This window comes from Toxorhynchites rutilus, chromosome 3 (genome assembly GCF_029784135.1).
Source record: "Toxorhynchites rutilus septentrionalis strain SRP chromosome 3, ASM2978413v1, whole genome shotgun sequence".
Classification (NCBI taxonomy): Eukaryota; Metazoa; Arthropoda; class Insecta; order Diptera; family Culicidae; genus Toxorhynchites; species Toxorhynchites rutilus.
In genome coordinates, this window is record NC_073746.1 from 212,067,080 (window position 1) to 212,085,586 (window position 18,507).

Here is an 18,507-nt window from a genome sequence, read left to right on the forward strand (position 1 = left end):
TTAGAGCGTGGTGACCATGGAATGCGTCGGGCATACGTCGATTGGGTGAACGAACAACAGCAGCAAAATGCTGAATTTTCGCATCAAACTTTCTTCAGCGATGAGGCACATTTCGTGCTCGGTGGCTATGTGAACACCCAAAATTTCCGTATATGGGGCTCAGAAAATCCACACGTGATTGTTGAGAGGCCATTGCATCCGCCAAATGTCACTGTTTGGTGCGCATTATGGTCTGGTGGTGTCATCGGGCCGTATTTCTTTGAAAATGAGGACGGCGAGACGGTAACAGTGAATGGTGAGCGCTATGGCCGCATGTTAACCGATTTTTTTTTGCCACAAATTGAAGATATGGATACGGATGACATGTGGTTTCAGCAGGAAGGCGCCACGTGCCACACAACACGACCGAACATGGCCATATTGCGAACGAAATTTGAGGGACGCATAATTTCGCGTTTTGGTGGTGCCAATTGGCCGTCCAGATCATGCGGTTTGAACCCGCTAGACTTTTTTTTGTGGGATTATGCGAAAGACCGTGTCTATGCCAACTCTCAGCAAACTCTTGAACATTTGAAAGACAACATTCGTGAAGTTATGACCGAGATACCGCCCCATATGTTCTGGAAAGTCATCGAAAATTACCTGTTCCGGATCAAGGTGTGCGAGGAAGCCCTAGGTGGACATTTGAATGATGTTGTATTTCACACATAATGGCATAAACCAAACTTTAATTTGAAATAAAATTTTCATCGAAATTCGAATTCTAAGTGTGTTTTATTTCAATTTACTTTCAGAATTTAAAGTTGGAAAACCCTGTACAAATGCTTACCAGTATTTGTAAATCATGTAATTTTCTGTTATGTTATGTCTCTTTTAATGTCATAAATCGGGATGACAAAACATGAGCTAAACATCAATTTCGGGTATACAGCGTATTCCACTCAAAGTGTTTTGTATCGACCGAAATGAATGGTAATCGGAAATGACAAGCTCTCAGCTATAAAGCGGGCGAACCAGAATTTCACATTCGCTACTCTGTAAATAATAGGAATAGATGGATAGATGGAATATTATCGACTCGTGTTTTGTCGCATAATCTGGACGTTTTTCAGTTTCAATTGCTCGTTAAACGGAAAAATTGTTGCCTGCAGAAGCCTCCATTGATCGTTTGATCGTTTGACCAGGGTTTTAGTAGCTCACAGTAAATCACACCCTTTTGATCCCACGAAATACAGAACATTGCTTTGGCATCGGGGATACTCGACTTCGGCGTTGAAGTTTTTTGACGTAGGACTACGTCTTTCATTTCTATATCGGGGTGTAAAATCAAAGTTTCGAAAACGAAAGCGTTACGCCGGAGACCGAGATTTTGAGCGTTAATAGCTCCTAAACAACTGAACGAAATGGTATGATAAACACTTCATACGAAAGATAAAATGTCTACGCGTTATATACTTGTTACTTTCTGATCCAAAAACTTGTTTCAATAGTCTTAAAATTGCTTTCAAAACAGGCTATTGAAATCACCAATCGGTATACAAACGAGCGCCGCTCGGAAATCCACTCAGTTCTAATTGAACAGCGATTGGAGCATGTTGTCGCTGTTGTGGTGAAGCTCTTCGTTTATCATGAAAGCGCGGATGAACGGTGTCACCAAGAGCCTGTTTGTGCACCTTAGGCCAGAAGGGGATCCATCAGGAGGAGAGTGATGCCACAAACGGTTCCCTGGGAAGATCTCGAAGCAGCCGCTACACACACACATACACGCGCGGAATTCTTTCAGTTTGGATGCCATTCAGCATCGAGAAAAATCCGGAAAATAATCTGCCAGTTCCTCTGGGATTTTAAAAATACATTCATGTGAAAGAGTTTATTTGAATGTTTTCTATCCATGTAACACTGTGACCAAATATGTTTCAATCAAGTGCTATTAACCGATGGTTATCGAGTTAGCATTAACCACTGGTGGGCTTCCAGTATCGAGGAAAATGTGGAAATATCTAATCGTTACTGAAAATAATCTGCCAGTTCCTCTGGGAATTTAAAATTACATTCATGTGAAAGAGGTTATTTGAATGTTTTCTATCCATGTAACACTGTGACCAAATATGTTTCAATCAAGTGCTAGTAACAGATGATTATCGAGTTAGCATTAACCACTGGTGGGCTTCCAGTATCGAGGAAAATGTGGAAATATCTAATCGTTACTGAAAGTAATCGCCAGTTCCTTTGGGAACTTAAAATTACATTCATGTGAAAGAGTTCATTTGAATGTTTTCTATCCATGTAACACTGTGACCAAATACATTTGGTTTTGTGATTTTTCAATCAATCGCAATTAACAGGATAGCTTCTGAAGATTATTCTTCCCCATCAGTAGGATATTTCCGTATCCAATATTGGATGCATAAAACCTTGTGCCTCCAACGTCTCTTCTCTTGGATGGCACTAACGTTCCAGTGGAACTTTTGCCTTCTCAACGTAGCACTACTTGCGTCATTTTTATAAGTAGTCTTGGTTGAGATTTCTATGCCGAATAAAACGCCTTCAATGTACTCTGGAGTGGCAAGCTCTAGAATACGCGTGACCACAGTGCAAGCCGGAAGAATTTTCTTTGACGAAAAATCTCCCGACCAGAACGGGAATCGAACCCGAACTCCCGGCATGATAGTGTGGGACGCTAACCACTCGGCCACGGGAGCACTTAAGTTACGTGCCTCCAACGTAACACTCTCGTTTTCGAAGTCCCCCAAATATTCATTCATTCAGAATGAATTCAGATTCAACTTCAAACAAATGATCTATAAATCAACGATAGTCCTACGTCACCCTTGCGGTTATACCATAGATATAACCCACTTCCTGTTTTGTTGACCGGACTTCAAAATACGATTTTTTGCGTTTTGGATTGCTGTGGTGAATCCATTTTTCGACCCGGTAACGATTCGACACAAAAATGCTTCCTTTTGTACCGTTCGAGCAACATTGCGGACATGCAAAATCTCCGTTCGCCATCTTTAATTTCGTATGGAACACAATCTCCTGCCTTTTGGATGTATTCTGCAGCTTTGAGTCGTATGGAAACAACTTATCAAGTTACTTCTAATGATTCTGCAAGCTCTGTTTACGTCTTGAACGAGTAATGTCCCTAATCCATCGTCTTAAATTTTTTTCAGTTAACCCGGACGCTTTATGTATTGACGTAGGACTACGTCTAACCAGAAGATATAGGGGGTGAAATGAAAATCTTGGCACTGAACAAGTAGGAAAAAATGCAAGATTTGGAACGCTTATAACTCGAGCATTTCTCAATAGATCGCAAAGGTTTTTGCATTAATTGATAGGAAATATATCTACGCATCTATCATAACGAATAATATTTCATTTTTTTAAAGATAAATAATTGAATAATTGTGAAATATCAAACATTGTCCAAATGCACTATGTGCCCATTTTTTATTGGTCCATTTTGTGCTCCTCAACTCGTACCGACCAAAACGGGCAACCAGAGCAGCAGCGAAATACAATGAAGCACGATTGGAAAGGAAAAAGAAAAAAGACGGTTGGGTAATGTCGGGGACATAACCGGAGTGACGTAGGACTATACAAAGGGGACAGCTTTTGTTAAATATATATTTTAAATATATTGTTTTATTTTCTTCTCCTACGTGAATACCTACCTATCTACCTGAAAAATGGATTGGTTTACTGTTTCTTCTTCTTCAATGGCACTAACGTTCCTAGAGGAACTTCGCCGTCTCAACGTAGTATTACTTGCGTCATTTTTATTAGTACTTAGTTGAGATTTCTATGCCAAATAACACGCCTTGAATGCATTCTGAGTGGCAAGCTCTAGAATACGCGTGATCACAGTGCAAGTCGGAGGAAATTTCTTTGACGAAAAATTCCCCCGACCAGAACGGGAATCGAACCCGAACACCCGGCATGTTAGTTATGAAGCTAACCACTCGGCCACGGGAGCACAGTTTACTGTTTAATCTTTATGAATATATTGATGGTTCTGAATAGAACCTTTGGTGTTGTGTTTTTGTTATCACTCGATATTCCCATCTTGTTCGGTTAAACCTTCCTGTTTAGCTATTGCGTTTGCCACTCGCCACAGCTTTCACAGTTGGTAAATTTCTTCCCAGCCAGTTTGTGACATGTTGTACAGTAAATTACATTTAATACGACGTGCCGAAGCACCACTCAGTGTCGCATTGGAGGCGATTTCAACCTGTAATTGAACATTTGCGATGACAGTCGTATAGTGTCGGACCCCGAACTCTATGTTTACAAATAAAGATCAGTTTCATCGAGAACTCCGAGTAGAGCGGTTGGTTTTTTTAAGAAGCCGAAATACCGCAAGGAATCGTAATTGGCGCCCGAATAGGGACCCTTAGCAACTGATAAGTAATTACGAAGACATCTTTAGCTTCCTCCCGCTGGGAGAATTCAACATCCGGACCCAGAGCCATCTTCAATCAAGTTGAGGATTTGCGTTGTTGGAGCGCGACAAGGTGCGCTAAGGAGGAATCCCACAACCCGTAGCAAACAAGGACTATCTGGACCTAGGCGATTGTCCCGCGGCACGAGACGATGTGCATCCAATTAATATATTGTGAGTATAATATTAACCCCCGAGAAAGAAATTAGTTTTAAGCTAAAATAACAATTTTAAACGCGATCACGCCTACTAACAACACAGTGGTAAGCCCGGACCCACCGTAAGCGAACCACTAGAATATCACAAAGTGTTTGTACTAATTCAAACCGATCAACCAAATAATTACCGCGAGTGAACAAAAAATTAAAACTTATTAAACGCGATTACGCCTACTAATAGCACAGTGGTGAGCCCGGACCCACCGTAAGCGAGCCACTAAAATATCACAAAGTGTTGAACTAACCCAAATCGAACCAAACAAAAAAAAAGTCACAGAAGGTTGTGTCCGAGACACGACCGCATAGTTGACGTAGGATTACGTTAGGCTATCTGTCGCATGTTGATTTTGGATGTTTGAAAAAATATATTGTTAAACTCTTTGATAATGATCTGATGGCCCTGAAAAGGGCCGTTTGGTTTGGTTGTTGGGTATTTTTTGTTTTTTGGCAGCGGTAGCTTTTTCGGAGCCGCTGCTGCTTATTTCTGTTTTTATTTTGGTGGTTTTCGTTGACACCATCACGTCGAGCTAAACGGCGAATAGCGAGTTTGATACACTGGATATTGTCATGTAGAACCTTGCGATTCGCTTCGATCCTCCTTTGCCTTCCTTGCCGCATGAGGTCATGTTGGTTGATGTTGATCTGATGTGACCACACTTAAAACACTAAAAACATATATGTTTACCGATCTGAGCGTCGAACAAAATGAGAAATCTGACTGAGCAGCAGCAGCAGAAAGAGAGAACATGCCTGAAACTTTCTGCTCATGATGTTTGCTGTTGCCATCAGTACTGGACCGATGCGGGACACAGTTCGATTGTTGATGTTAGGCCTCGATGTTTACCGCCGCTGCTGCTGCTACTGCCACTTAAGTTCGATATGAGACACAGCTCAATTGTTGGCCGCTCAGATTCGATGCTTCGATGTCTTGAAGTTCACTGCTGCACTTTCACGATTCCAAGAAGCGTGTGCTCGCACTTCTGAGAGCATGCCCGAAATGCTCCGCTCGCGATGCTTGCTGCTGCCACTAGTAGTAGTAGTAGTAGTTTGCCGCTGCTTATACTGCCATAGAAGCTTGATGTGAGGCACAGCTAGCCTATTGACCACACAGCTTCGATGCTCGTCTATATATTAGCCGCGTCCACTGCTGCTGCTCTCCACTGTTGTCCGTTCCACGTCCGTTGTAAAAATGAATAAAATCCACGAACGCTCCATCCTTTTATATCATTTGGTATGTGTGAAGTAGACGCCTCCTACTCGATTGCCATGCAGCTTGCCGGTGAGAGAAAGAATCGGGCGCGAAAAAGAAATGACGTCAATTTCGACCAATCAGGACTGGGTATCTCTGTTTGGATAGGGGTTGAATTTTTTCAATTGTTCGATAGTTAGTTATATGATATATACTATTTTATCCAATGTGAAAAATTGTTAAGGAGTGCCGTAATCGTTTGATGCAAAAATCTCATCAATCCATCATGAAATGAATGAGTAACAAGCGTTTGAAATTGGACATTTTTCACGATACGATCGATTTTCATTTTTCAATTTGTACCCCAATATGTTCCCGAAAGACGTAATCCTACGTCAAAACCCCACGCGAGTGCAAGTGCTAGTTTATAAGCTAACAAAAATGGCTGAACCTATTCCAATTATCAGACCAGCGCGTCTGCTCCCACCGTCCAATCCAAATCCAAATCCAAATCCAGATCCAATTCCAAATCCTAATCCAATCCAAAATCCACGGTTCGTGATCCACCGAAATATCGGATTCGAGGACCGAGGTAAAATTCCTCAAATAGTGAGAGACCTACCCGAATTCAATGGCAATCCACGAGATTTGAGCCAGTGGATGCTAGACGTAGAAGATGTATTGGAACTTTTTGTGGACCTCAGGGACACATTCCAATATTATCTCCTCATTAAAACAATTAGGAGGAAAATTAAGGGCGAAGCCAACGACGCTCTTATCACCAGTAATACTCCTACCCAATGGGAGAGTATTAAAGAGGTGTTAAAACTCTATTACGCTGATAAAAGGGATCTTATGACCCTTGACAATCAGATGAAATCTTTAATGCGTAATAAATCTGAAAGCATTGAGAGTTATTACAGCAGAGTAAGAGAGCTTGTGACTCTCATCAGTTCCGCCATTTCAATGGATGATCAATGGCGTGGAAATGAAATTATTCTAATGAGATTATACAACCAAATTGCATTTGATACCTTCATAAGAGGACTCGGAGACCCACTCTCCAGATTTTGCAAAAATTTCAGACCGCAGAGCTTAGCACAAGCCTACAGCTACTGCGTTGACTATTTAAACCTGGATGCGCGCAATGCTCCAGTAAACATGCCTACTTGGCACCCTATTCCAAGTGCAGCTCCTAAACAAACTATTGCATTGCCCGGTTTTGATAGGAGATATTCAGGAAAGCCTCCACTTCCCCCACGTCAAAACACAATTCAAAATACTCCACAGCGCATGCAACCTAATGTATTTGCACCAAACAGAACTTTTGTCCCAGCTCAACCCCGTCCCGAGCCAATGGACACAAGCACCATTCGTACTCAACATGTGAATTATGGCAATCGGCCAGTAGCTCAACGTAGAGGGCCAAGCAATTCCATGAGAGCACACGATCCCCATGCTAAAAGATTAGCACACACATTAGAAGAAAAGTTAGACCCTTCTGAATACGAAAAGTGGTATGATGAGCAAATTCAAACAAACAATGAATTTTTCAACGAAGAAAATTATTCAGAACCATTAGAAAACTTAAATTTAATTGATGGTGAAACTTCTGAAGAGCCAATTGAGTCAAAAGAAACTGAAACCAATTTTTTAGAGAACACAGATTGGGTAGCGAAATGGTTCGATTAAAGAACATTTCCCCGCTTCCGTTTATTGAAGTTCCCACTACAAAAGGTTACATTAAACTATTAATCGACTGCGGAGAAAATATAAATATAATTTCGAAAAAATGGGCACTCAATTCTGGCAAGAAAATTTTCAAAATTCCTCAACAACCTGTCAAAGGAGTTACAGGAAAAAAATTTATTTCTGAAGTTACCCATCTTGCAATTTTTTCACCAGTGATCGAAGACACTTTCGAATTTTCAATTTTTGACTTCCATACATTTTTTGATGGAATTATAGGTACAGGTATAATCTTCAACAAGCTTTTCAACCTTATCTCAAATCAAGAAATTCTGCAAGTATTCGGTAGAAACCATACATTAAACATTCCTATCCATTTTTATACTCCTACTCCTACACCCAGGAAAATAAACTCCGTAACTGTTACAGAAAAAGTCAGACTCAATCACCTTACTGAACAAGAAACTTCAAAGCTAATACCCATTCTGAAAAAATATAATGAAATTTTCCATAACCCTAAAAGCAGCCACAAATGTGAAATGTGACATTCGCACTACTGACGATTTACCAATTTATACAAAAACATACCCCTATCCCATGGCCTATAAAGATGAAGTGGACAAGCAAATGAAAAAACTTATCGAATCAGGAATTATAAGACCTTCTAGATCACCCTGGAATTCCCCAGTTTGGATCGTTCCTAAAAAAATGGATGCCTCTGGAGAAAAAAAAATTCGACTCGTTATTGATTACAGGAAACTGAATCAGAAAACGATATCTGACAGGTATCCAATGCCTGAGATTTCAAATATTTTAGACCAACTAGGAGGAAACAAATACTTTTCAACTCTTGATTTGACATCAGGATTTCATCAAATAAGGATGAATCCTAAAGATGTAGAGAAAACCGCTTTTTCGGTCAATTATGGAAAATACGAGTTCATTCGTATGCCATTTGGCCTCAAAAACGCTCCCGCTATTTTTCAGAGAGCGATGAACGATGTGTTACGTGAGCACATTGGCAAGCGCTGCTACGTTTATATCGATGACGTAGTTGTATTCGGAAAAGATCTCAACGAGCACAATGAAAATTTGAAAATTGTGTTGCAAACTTTAGAAAATGCAAACCTGAAAGTTCAATTAGATAAATCGGAATTTCTCCACACTTCGATTGAATAGCGAGACCACTAACAAATCTTTTGAGAGGGGAGAGAAACCCTGATTCTAAAAAACAAATAAGCCTTAATCTAGATGAAATTAAGTGTTTTGAACAAATGAAAATGATTCTTACAAGTAATGACGTGCTCATTTATCCTGATTTTACTAAACCATTCCTTATTACAACAGACGCATCAAACTTCGCTGTTGGCGCTGTGTTGAGTCAAGGTGAAATTGGCAAAGATAAGCCAATCCACTTTGCATCCCGAACTTTGAACAAAGCTGAGGAAAATTACTCAGCTACCGAGAAAGAGATGCTAGCCATCTATTGGGCACTTAAAGTTTTCAGAAATTACATTTATGGACAGAAATTTAAAATCGTCACCGACCATCAACCGCTAACGTTTTCTTTGTCTCCACGAAACGTTAATGCAAAATTAAAAAATTGGAAATCTTACCTGGAGGAACACGATTATGAAATCGTGTATAAACCTGGTAGAAGCAACGTTGTTGCGGATGCCTTGAGTCGCATCCAAGTTCATTCGTTATCCCCTACCCAACACTCAGCAGATGACGATGATACAAATTATATTTTATCTACAGAAGCTCCACTTAATGCCTTCCGTAATCAAGTCATCATTGAAAAAGTTAATAGTCATCCAGACACAATAGTAACACACCCTTTTCCAGGAATACGTCGTACCGTCATAAGAAGAACTAGCCTGACTGACCAAATATTAGCAACAATACCTCAAGACTTTTTCGATCCAACAAAACTAAACGGTTTATATACCTCCGAAGAGATCTTAGGAAAACTTCAAGAGGTCTACAAACAGTTTTTCAGTCGAGCAGGTGTCCTAAAAATTCGGTTCACACAGAAAATATTAAAAGACGTTTCAAACCCGGAAGAACAAGAGAAAATCATAAGTGAAACTCATCAAAGAGCTCATCGCGGTATAAATGAAAACAAAGAACAAATTTTGCGAGAGTTTTACTTTCCAAAGCTCACGCAAAATATTCGAAACTTCATTCGAGTTTGTGACGTTTGCAATATATCCAAATACGATCGACATCCACTCATAATACCGATTCAAGAAACCCCGATTCCAAGATATCCATTTCAAATTGTACACATCGATATTTTCCAAATTCAAGAACAATATTTTCTTTCAAGCATCGATAAATTCAGTAAATATGGACGCATGGTACCGATACGATCTCGTAACGCGACTCATGTGGAAAAAGGAATGTGGACCACACTCACATCCCATGTAGTTCCGGAGTCAATTGTAGTTGACAACGAAAGAGGTCTTCAATCTCCAAACATTCGTGGTTGGATGGCTGAGTTAAACATTCAGGTATATCGGACACCAATCCACAAGTCAGAAGTCAACGGTGCAGTAGAACGGTTTCATTCTACCGTCATAGAATTGTACCGAATTCAAAAACAACTTTCTCCCGACACAACAGTTAGAAATCTCATTCAAACAGTCATTGAAAAATACAATTACACCATTCACTCCTCTACATCCATGACACCCAAAGAAATTGTATTTGGTAAAACGAGGAACCCAAACCAACAGATCGACCCCGACAAATTAGAAGAAATAAGACAAAAACAATACGACGAAATTTTGGCAAATTTGACAAAAACACAAAAACAGCAAACTCAATTAACGACATTTAACAAAAACAGAATTGAACCACCCGAACTCGAAATAGGTAAAGAGGTGTTCGTGAAGGACAAAATAATAAGAGTTAAGCATAAACCAAAATTTAAAAAACACTATGTTCAACAAAATAAAAATGTTACATTTAGAAACGAACAAAATTCGAAATTACATAAATCTAATGTAAAAAATATTAATATTAACTGATTACAGGTTACCCCTTGTTCTGGGCCAAAACATTGAAATTCACAACGTAAACGAAGAACCAGTGGCGATAGTAAAAATAGGAGAAGCAAAAAATAGAAGGATATCAGAAATATGTTCATGCGATTAACATAACAGCAATAGAATTATCAATATCAAAAATGGAAACGCACCTCTCGACAATTCACATTAGTTATCCCGACTTAAACAGATTATTTGATCAAAAAGTGAACGATCTGAAAGATCGTATCGAACAACTCAAACCAAAGACGAGACAGAGACGATGGGACGCATTAGGACGAGCATGGAAATGGATGTCCGGCTCACCAGACGCTGATGATTTACGATTAATAACTAATGAAATAAATGCAGCTGTAGACAATAGCAACAAACAAATCTTAATAAACGATGAGATGTTCGGTAATCTGAATAATTTGACAGAAGCAATAAATGAACTCGTGCTCCCTTGGCCGAGTGGTTAGCGTCATAACTAACATGCCGGGTGTTCGGGTTCGATTCCCGTTCTGGTCGGGGGAATTTTTCGTCAAAGAAATTTCCTCCGACTTGCACTGTGATCACGCGTATTCTAGAACTTGCCGCTCAGAATGCATTCAAGGCGTGTTATTTGGCATAGAAATCTCAACTAAGTACTAATAAAAATGACGCAAGTAATACTACGTTGAGACGGCGAAGTTCCTCTAGGAACGTTAGTGCCATTGAAGAAGAATAAATGAACTAATTAAGGCAGAATCAAAAAGCTCTACACTAGCAATAGAAAAAGCCCAGATAATAAATCTAATATTGAGCCTAGACATCTTAAACGATCAACTATCAGCAATTCAAGAATCAATAGCATTTGCCAAAGTAGGAATAGTTAATTATAAATTACTATCCACGGATGAAATCAGACAAATAGATGAAACTCTCAGTAAACAAGGCCTACACACAGAACTCCTCGAAGAAGTGCTCAACCTCGCGAAGGTGACCATTGGAACAGACAACGAGATACTGCTTTACGTAATCAACGTACCTACATTTTACCCACAAAACTATGATGATATTAGAATTGAGGCAATCTTCAAGAAATCAGAACGCATCCAACTAAAGGGAAATAACTACATCAAAGGATCTACAGAACTTTTACTCCAGAAAAACCCATGTAAACGATTTGGCAATTGGAGCCTTTGTTACAGATCAGACCTAGAAGATGTTTCCGAAGACAGATGCATTTCTAATATAGTCAAGGGAATAGAAAGCAGATGCACATATGAACACGTTTCTACACATCCACCTACAGTCCAACTGAGCCCGACGACGGTGCTCCTTAACGACATCAATAACACTCTACATAACACGTGCGGAATTACCGATAGAAACCTGACCGGCTCTTTCATCATCGTATATCGAAACTGTTCAATAACAATTGAAAAGTACAAGTATGCTAACAATATCATCAGAACAATCAATCAACGAATCTTCATCCCATCCACAAGTTTGATATTGATGCAAGAAAGTGTAGAAAACAAAATTGACGTCTACTCACTTCACCAACGACAACACCAGCATCTTAAATATTTGGAACATCTCAAGTCAGAGACAACCGTGCATACTTGGTCTCTCATAGGAGGATTTTCATTTTCATTTACGTCCATAATCCTCATCATAATTTTCATTCTGATCAAACTTCGATCCCAAGGCACAGTAGTTCAAATCAACCAAAAGAATGAATCAACGGATCCCATAGAAGCAGTGAACACGCAGTACTATCAACCGGCATCTTCATATTTAGCCAGATCAGCAGTTTAACGTTGACCCAGGAGGTTCAACACTCAAAGGGAGAGCAGTTATCACCAGACCCACGAAGCTATGATTCGCTAGCAAATAAACAAAACACCCCCGGCAATCATCACGCGAGCAGCGTGCAGAATCCCAGAGCACATTTTCTGCTGACTCAGATCAGCGCATATATTCTTCGAATCAGAGAGGATAGCTTTAAGTATACAAATCAAAAATGTAAACCAAATCAAGAAGAATAAAGATCAGTTTTATCGAGAACTCCGAGTAGAGCGATTGGTTTTTTTAAAAAGCCGAAATACCGCAAGGAATCGTAATTTACATACTATGGGATTTTAATGTATAGCATATAAACAAATCTTAGAGAATTTCTGATTCGATTGGTATGCAAATTGTAAAATCCGTTCGCAGCAAACATAGTTATTAACGTTAATTTTATTTCATAAAAACGTGACCTGTTTTCTGATTTGGCACCCTTAATGTAAGACGTAGTCCTACGTCAAAAATTGAGAAAGTGTGTAAAAAATATATATTTAACAAAAGCTGTCCCCTTTGTATAGTCCTACGTCACTCCGGTTATGTCCCCGACATTACTCACCCGTCTTTTTAACAGTAAAATCACCCTTTTTAAATCGTCCAAACAGTTCCCTACAAAATCTATCCGAAGGTGCAGAGTCATTATAAACTTCCACAAGCATTCGATGCGTTTCAGTAGCACTCTTCTTCCAATGGAAATAGAAAATCAGAACTTGCCTCAAGTGGTGCGTATTTGCAAAACTCAAAGACTTGTAATTAATATTTGTTTGACAGATGTTGACACTTCAAGATTCAGCAAAAACCAGATATCGCCGTGGAATATTTATAGCACCTTGAACCATCTTGTGGAGACGGAACGAATTAGGTTGCACATCCAATACATTTTGAAAAATGTTATAGAGTGCATTAAATCTAGACCAAACAATCAAAAATTATTAGATTCTAATTTGTTCTCTACAGTGAAGAAATATTAAGATGATGGAGAGATTTGGCGAAGAAGATTATGATTTTTAGAAATTTTCTGCTCTGTTTGGCAAATATCTTCCGACTTTTTCTGGAGGAGGAGCCTACTGGAGGGAAATGGATTCCGAGAATATTATCAAAACTTGTTGCGTATTCAAACGGTTATGGCTAACAACGGAAACCAAATCAACGATTAACTTAGTATTAATTCTAATACTAAGTCTACTAGAGGAAAAGATTATTTAGCTTTGCTAGAACATATTCTTCTTCTTGGATAGCACTAACGTTCTCAGTGGAACTTTTGCCTTCTCAACGTAGTACTTAGTTGAGATTTCTATGCCGAATAACACGCCTTAAATGTATTCTGGAGTGTCAAGCTCTAGAATACGCGTGGAGAGGAAGCAAGAGATTGGGCTTCTAGCTTCATGGGGAACCATCGAACCCCATAACAGCACTCCAAGGCAAAACGTCGGAATCCTCAGAACAGAAATCCAAGATGAGGAAGAAATGATTTAGTGTCTGTTTCTTCCGAGGCAGCAACCAAAATCAAGGCTTCCCAGGCAGCAACCAAAATCAAGCTCCCCCCGCTGGTGGTGAAGGCGGTCGCTGTTGACAAACTCATCAGCGAATTCGCATCGATGGGTGTTACAGCATAGTACAATCTGTGTGGCATAATTTAGTCTTTTTCCAAGCAGTTAACATTGTTTATTTTCCCTCTTCATACGGGCTTCGTTGGTGCCTTTGAGGATACATCAATGCATTAAACTGAGGTTATGGCGAAGCAGACGTTATGGTTATGCCCCAAAAATTATTTAGGAATACCAAGCATCTAGAATGTCTTACTGGAATGTTATAAGTTATTTGGATTCGCGTGCCAGTCGCAAAACTGCCTTCAAGTAGGATTGCATTTGCGCTCGCTAATCGTGATCATAATGAAGCAAAGCTACTCTTTTCAAGGTTGGCAAGGCAACAGAAAGAGATTATTTCGTTTATTTAGTCACCATGAAAGTAAATGTCGTTCTGGAATTTTGTATGTGATTTGGTTTCGCTCGCCAGTAGTAAAACATTCTCCACTAAGAATGACAGATGAGCTTATCTTGAGCATGAGAAAGTAATGCATCTTTTTTCGAGGCCAGTAATATTAACAGAAGCGTTTCTTTTGAGAATAGCGCAAAATGATGAGAAATGTTTATATTGCTAGTAGTTTCAAGCCACCAATGTATGGCTCTGTATGCATGCTATGGTGAACGCTTGGTTTACGCTTAGTTTGTACGAACGATATCTAGAGGTGCGATTCCTTTGAGGCAATACTCAATAACATGTAGCATGATATTTGATACTTGCAAGTGTTGTCTTTTTTTTTTTGACGTAGGACTACGTCTTTCATTTCTATACTGGGGTGTAAAATCAAAGTTTCGAAAACGAAAGCGTTACGCCGGAGACCGAGATTTTGAGCGTTAATAACTCCTAAACAACTGCACGAAATGGTATGATAAACACTTCATTCGAAAGATAAAATGTCTACGCGTTATACACTTGTTACTTTTTCATCCAAAAACTTGTTTCAATAGCCTTAAAAATGCTTTCAAAACAGGCTATTGAAATCACCAATCGGTATATAAGCGAGCGCCGCTCGTAAACCCACTCAGTTATAATTGAACAGCGACTGGAGCATGTTGTCGCTGTTGTGATGAAGCTAACTTCGTTTATCATGAAAGCGATGATGAACGGTGTTACCAAGAGCCTGTTTGTACACCTTAGGCCAGAAGGGAATCCATCAGGAGGAGAGTGATGCCACGGTTCCGCTTGAAACATCGGAGCAGCCGCCACACACACATACACGCGCGGAACCCTCGTTGCTATCATCGTTGCTGAAAAATAATCTACCAGTTCCCCTGGGAATTGAAAAATACATTCATGCGAAAGAGTTTATTTTAATGTTTTCTATACATACAACACTGCAACCAAATACATTTGATTTTGTGATTTTTCAATCAATCGCAATTAACAGGAAAGCTTCTGAATATTATTTTTCCCCATCAGTAGTTAATTTTCGTATCCAATATTGGATGCATAACATGAAAACCGGAAAATTTTCACATCGCCAAAATCATGTAATTTTCGAGTAATTATTTGCTTCCTACTCATATAATGCTGCGACCAAATACATTTCGTTTTGGATTTTTCAATCAAGTGCAATCAAAGTAAGACCACGCCTTTCGGCAATTTATTAGAGGTGCAATGAATCTTGAGGAATTCCCGCTCTACGCACACTGGCAAACGATGTTTACTCAACAATTTCTCAAATGAGAAATGTGTGTTGTGAGAAAGGATTAGCGAACGCAAAAACGACGAACGGGAGAAAGAGATGTTTGGAGGTTGAAGAAAATTGGCAGAAAACATCTTCATTTTATCTTTCGAATAATGTGATTCATACCACTTTGTTTTGCCAGAGTGAGATTATTATTGCTCAAAGGAGGAATCGAGTCCTCCGAGGAAATTACCCAGCGCAAATTAGAGTCGACTATCGATTGCGGCATTCGTACACAAATAATTTTATAATGCAGTTTCATCAAAGTGATTTCTTCAATATGGAGAAATATTCACTACATAATGTCATGTATTTCATATTCTTCATTATCAAATCCATATCCATGGCTCCTATCGGTATCGAATTATCATTGACACCACGATTTTCGCTAAATGCTCATTTCAGTTCGGCCTGCAAAATACTTTTCTGAACTCTTGTCCATCAAATTTGGAGCCCTGAAAAGAGCCGTTGATTATATGCTAAGCTAATATAGCACGCTCTCCTTGGATTCGACGGGCCAGCTGAATGTCCTTGGGCATGATGTGACGCGTTTTGCATGTATAGCACACAAATTGGTATCTTCGAATAAGCCTCCTGCAGTGTCATAACCGCGGAACTTAGGAAGCGCAAGTCGGTTTTGAAGTCCTGAGCAATTCCACGAATCAAATGCTGCAAAGGTAGATTGCGGATCAGCAATTCGGTCGACTTCTGATAGCGACGAATTTCACGCAAAGTTCCCGGTCGATAGCGATGTGGTCACACTTCCCGCAGCTGCTGCGTTTATCCGAGCTGCTTTCGTGGTCCTTTACCACCGAAAGACTAACGAGCTGTCAGCTTGGTCCCGATGAAACGAGTCCTCACGGTGCGAGAGTAGAGTAAGAAATGAACGAAAGCAAAGGAAGCATCATATTATAAACCATAAAAGTATAAAATGTAAACCCCACCCTCTTTATCATATTCCAGCATTCTTTGTGTGGACACCGACTGGACAACATCGTTGCTGGACGAGCTGGACGGCGAGGGATCGAGTGCCTTTCTCAAGGAAAGAGGGCGGAGGTGGTAGCGCTGGAGTAAATTAGAGTAGAGTTTTCAAAGGGCCTTTCTCAAGGCTAGAGACGAATGAACTGCAAAAGTTTAAAGTCTCTATAATACAAGACCTTCCCTTCCTTTATTATATTCGTAGCTTAGCCTGAGAGAGAAACGAATAACATCGAAGTAAGTATACAGTAATGTATTTGAATCCGGACACTTTGCGTTACATTTAATATCATACCGCAGCCACAACATTTTGTGCATGTTGAATTAATACGATTGATAAGTAACTATCAAGTAGCTATCAGTAACTATATTAGTAACTAATAATCGCATAAATTCAACATGAAAAAAAATGTTATGGCTGTGATATGATATTGAATGTAATGCAAAGTGTCCGGATTCAAAAACATTACTGTAAAAAAGAGTTAACTCGACTGAAAATTTTTCAGTACGGCCTGCAAAAACGATATTAATTGGAAGAGTACAGCATAATGCATAGACGTGAGTATGAGCTTCCCCATCTCACATTCCAATAAGATTAATGGGTTTCCAAGAGGGCGCGCTACATACGGATACGAATGATTTCAATAACCTGTTTTCGAAGCTATTATTAAGCTATTCAAACAATTTTTCAAGTCAATAGATAGCAATCATATAACTCTTGGACACTTTATCTTTTGTATGAAATTTGTATGAAATAATCCGAAGCAGAATGAATCACGCTTAAAGAACGGATGGATTTTTTCTTGGAATTTACTCAGCAAAATTAATCCCCTCGTCCCAACAATTAAAAACGACAAACGGCAAACAGTTTCATCAAAGTGATTTCTTCGATATGGGGATATATTCACTACATCATGTCATATATTTCATATTCTTCATTATCAAATCCATATCCATGGCACTTATCGGTATCGAATTATTATCGACACAACGGTTTTCGTTAAATGCTTCTTCAGTTCGGCCTGCAAAAAACTTTTCTAACTCTTATCCATCAAATTTGGAGCCTTGAAAAGGGCCGTTGATTTTATGCTAAGCTAATAGCACGCTCTCCTCGGATACGATGGGCCAGCTGGATGTCCTTGGGCATAATGTGACGCGCTTTGCGTGGATAGCACACAAATTGTTATTTTCGAATAGGCCTCCTGCAGCATCATAACCGCGGAACTTTGGAAGCGCAAATCGGTTTTGAAGTCCTGAGCAATTCCACGAATCAAATGCTGCAAAGGTAGATTGCGGATCAGCAATTCGGTCGACTTCTGATAGCGACGAATTTCACGCAAAGTTCCCGGTCGATAGCGATGTGGTCACACTCCCCGTGGCTGGTGCACTTATCCGAGCTGCTTTCGTGGTGCCTTATCACCGAAAGACTAACGAGCTGTGTGCTTGGTCCCACACAAACGAGTCCTCACGGTGCGAGAGTAGAGTAAGAAATGAACGAAAGCTTTTTCACTTAAATTCTTTTTATTTCTTAGTTTGGTTTACATTATAATATAATACTACATTTCAAGTGATCAACCTAGGTTTCTACATCTTTAAGTTGCAATGTCAAGTTCTGTAATGATTTTCATCATACACATTATCCGATTGTTTCATATTCCTATTGTAAAATCATGCCTAAACTATTCTAATTTTTTTCGTTACCTCTTTTTTTATACCTAAATCTAACTTATCAGATACCCTCCCCACATTATTTACATGGTCCCAACTTAAACTACTTATCTAACTGGAAATAAATATATCTACCCTAATCCAAAGCCGTTACCTTGAAAGGTAACGACTAGAAAGTCAGG

The 18,507-nt window shown here is 39.5% G+C and overlaps 1 protein-coding gene across 1 annotated transcript; it reads left to right on the plus strand.

Moving 5' to 3' along the window:
• The first annotated feature begins 6,295 nt into the window (after positions 1–6,295).
• Positions 6,296–12,559, plus strand: LOC129773911 (uncharacterized). The gene is made up of 3 exons (XM_055777575.1): positions 6,296–6,781; positions 7,177–7,271; positions 11,298–12,559. The coding sequence occupies exons 1-3, from the start codon at positions 6,296–6,298 to the stop codon at positions 12,379–12,381; spliced, it is 1,665 nt and encodes a 554-aa protein (XP_055633550.1). The 3' UTR covers positions 12,382–12,559.
• The last annotated feature ends 5,948 nt before the right edge of the window (positions 12,560–18,507 follow it).